Raw genomic sequence first — 3,168 nt, 5'->3', positions numbered from 1 at the left:
AAAAAACCAGGATGAAGAATTTCCCACATTCTTAATATTTATACGGTTTCTCTCCGGTATACATTCTCATGTGTGCTCAAAAGGCTGTGTGAAAGCTTTCCCAAATTTCTTACATTTACAGACTTTCCCCCCACTCTGAGTCCTTTCATATATTCACACTCTAGAGGACAGTTGAAGATTTTCCTGCTCTTTTTTTTTTCTTCATACAGTGGTTTGGTCTGTTGCCCAGGCTGGGGTGCAGTGGCATGATCTCAGCTCACTACAACCTCTGCCTCCCAGGTTCAAACAATTCTCCTGCCTCAGCCTCCTGAGTAGCTGAGATTACAGGTATGCACTACCATGCCTGGATAATTTTTTGGTAATTTTTAGTAGAGATGGGGTTTCACCATGTTGGCCAAACTTGTCTCAAACTGACCTCAAATGATCTGTCTGCCTCAGCCTCCCAAAGTGCTGGGATTACAGGCATGTGCCACCGTTCCTGGCCCATTTTTTTAAAAACAGATTTCACTACAGCAGGAGTCTTGTCTTTGAAATGAATTAGGTCAACTGAAGGCTTAATCACAATGTTTACATTCATGTAGTTTTTCACCAGTGGGAATTCTTTCATGTGTTCAAAAGAAACTAGAAAAATCAAGGGCTTCAAAACAATATTTGTATTCACACGGCTTCTGTCCAGTATGAATTCTTTCATGTATTCAGAAGGAACTGGAACAACTGAAGGCTTTAGAACGCTGCTTACATTCTTAGGCTTTCTCTCCAGTATGAGTCCGTTCATGCAGTCGAAAGTGACTGGAAGAAATGAAGGCTTTTCCACATTGTTTGCATTCATAAGGTTTCTCTCCAGTGTGAGATCTTTCATGAATTCGAACAGAACTTGAAAATCTGAAGGCTTTCCCACATTGTTTACATCGATAGGGTTTCTCTCCTGTGTGAGTTCTCTCATGCATTCGAAATTTACTGGAAGAAATGAATGCTTTTCCACACTGTTTACACTGATATGGTTTCTCTCCAGTGTGAGTCCTTTCATGCAATCGAACTTGACTGGAACGAAGGAAGGCTTTACCACATTGTTTACATTCAAAAGGTTTATTCCCAGTGTGAATTTTTTCATGTTCCCGAAGGGAACTTGAAAAACTGAAGGTTTTACCACATTGTTTACATTCATAGGGTTTCTCTCCGGTGTGTGTTCTTTCATGCAGTCGAAAGGAACTGGAACGAATGAAAACTTTTCCACACTGTTTACATTCATAGGGTTTCTCTCCAGTGTGAGATCTTTCATGAATTCGAAAATAGCTTGAACACCTGAAGGCTTTCCCACACTGTTTACATTCATAGGGTTTCTCTGCATTGTGAGTCCTTTCATGTCTTTGAAGGGAACTTGAAAAACTGAAGGTTTTCCCACATTGTTTACATTCATAGGGTTTATCTCCAGTATGAGTTGTTTCATGTTCCCGAAGGGAACTTGAGAAACTGAAGGCTTTACGACACTGTTTACATTCATAAGGTTTCTCTCCAGTATGAGTTCTTTCATGCATTCGAAGAGAAATGGACCAACTAAATGATTTGCCGCATTGTTTACATTCATATGGTTTTTCTCCAATATGATTTCTTTCATGCACTCGACAGGAATGAGAAGAGTTGAAGGCTTTCCCACATTCTTTACACTTATAAGGTCGTGCTCCACTGTGTGTTATTACATGTGCTCGAAAGCTTGCAGAATAAAAGAAGGCTTTTCCACATTCTTTACACTCATACGGTTTCTCTCCACTGTGAGTCCTTTTATGCCTTCGAAAAGAACTGAGAAAACTGAAGGCTTTACCACATTCTTTACATTTATAGGGTTTTTCTCCAGTGTGAGTTCTTTCATGAGTTCGAAAGTAAGTGGGACAACTGAAGGCCTTACCACATTGTTTACATTCATAGGGTTTCTCTCCAGTGTGAGTCCTTTCGTGTCTTTGAAAAGACTGGTAACATATAAAGGCTTTCCCACACTGTTTACATTCATAGGGTTTCTTTCCAGTATGAGCATGTTTTTGAAAAGACTGGTAATATACAAAGGTTTTTCCACATTGCTTACATTCATAGGGTTTCTCTCCAGTATGAGTCCTTTCATGTCTTTGAAAAGGTTGGTAATATATAAAGGCTTTCCCACACTGTTTACATTCATAGGGCTTCCCTCCAGTGTGAGTTCTTTCATGTTTCCAAAAACACTGGTGATAACTGAAGGCTTTCCCAAGCACTTTACATTCACGTGGTTGCTTTTCGTATTCCTGATACTCATTTGGTTTTTGACCAGTGTGAGATCTCATGTGCTTATTAAGGGATGAATGATGCACAAAGTCTTTCCCACAAAAGCTGCATTCATGTCGTTTTGCTCCAGTAAGAGTTTCCTTGTTCATGTTAACGTTTGGTATCTGGCTAGTGGTTTCTCTACATGTGCTACCTTTTCTACTTTCACAGAGTCTCTCAACCATATGACCTCTGTAAAGAATGAGCAGCACATTATTAGTGGCTTTTTTTTTTTTTTTTTTTTTGAGACGGAGTTTCGCTCTTGTTACCCAGGCTGGAGTGCAATTGCGTGATCTTGGCTCACCGCAACCTCCGTCTCCTGGGTTCAAGCAATTCTCCTGCCTCAGCCTCCCGAGTAGCTGGGACTACAGGCGTGCGCCACCATGCCCAGATAATTTTTGTATTTTTAGTAGAGATGGGGTTTCACCATGTTGACCAGGATGGTCTCGATCTCTTGACCTAGTGATCCACCCATCTCGGCCTCCCAAAGTGCTTGGATTACAGACGTGAGCCACCACGTCCGGCCAATTAGTGGCTTTTTAATTAATTATTTTATATTTATTAGTAGGTAGGAGAATTACATTTTAACCATTTTCAGAGAAAGTATAGGATCTTTGCCCTGTCTGAATTGTTTGGAAAGTTAATATATTCAATGCTCTGAAAGAAGACTCAACCACATTTATGATCAAAAGCCAATTTTTTTTTTTAAATAAGAGATGGAGTCTCATTCTCTCACCCAGGTTGCAGTGCAGTGGCATGATCACAGCTCACTGAAGCCTTGAATTCCTGGGCTCAACTGATCCTCCCACCTCAGCCTCCTGAGTAGCTGGGACTATAGATGTGTGCCACCATGCCCGGCTAATTTTTTTTTTTTTTTTT

The 3,168-nt window shown here is 40.5% G+C and overlaps 1 protein-coding gene across 1 annotated transcript; it reads right to left on the bottom strand.

Annotated features, from left to right (window-relative positions):
• Positions 1–495: 495 nt before the first annotated feature.
• ZNF14 (zinc finger protein 14) lies at positions 496–2,528 on the bottom strand. The gene has a single exon (XM_032271218.1). It carries the CDS (start codon positions 2,472–2,474, stop codon positions 744–746), a length of 1,731 nt encoding a protein of 576 aa, XP_032127109.1. The 5' UTR covers positions 2,475–2,528; the 3' UTR covers positions 496–743.
• Positions 2,529–3,168: the final 640 nt, after the last annotated feature.

The sequence above is a fragment of the Sapajus apella genome, unplaced genomic scaffold (assembly GCF_009761245.1).
Source record: "Sapajus apella isolate SASKATOON/1434 unplaced genomic scaffold, GSC_monkey_1.0 scaffold227, whole genome shotgun sequence".
NCBI lineage: Eukaryota > Metazoa > Chordata > Mammalia > Primates > Cebidae > Sapajus > Sapajus apella.
The sequence above is the reverse complement of the archived record's forward strand: the minus strand, read 5'-3'. Positions and strand labels throughout refer to the sequence as shown.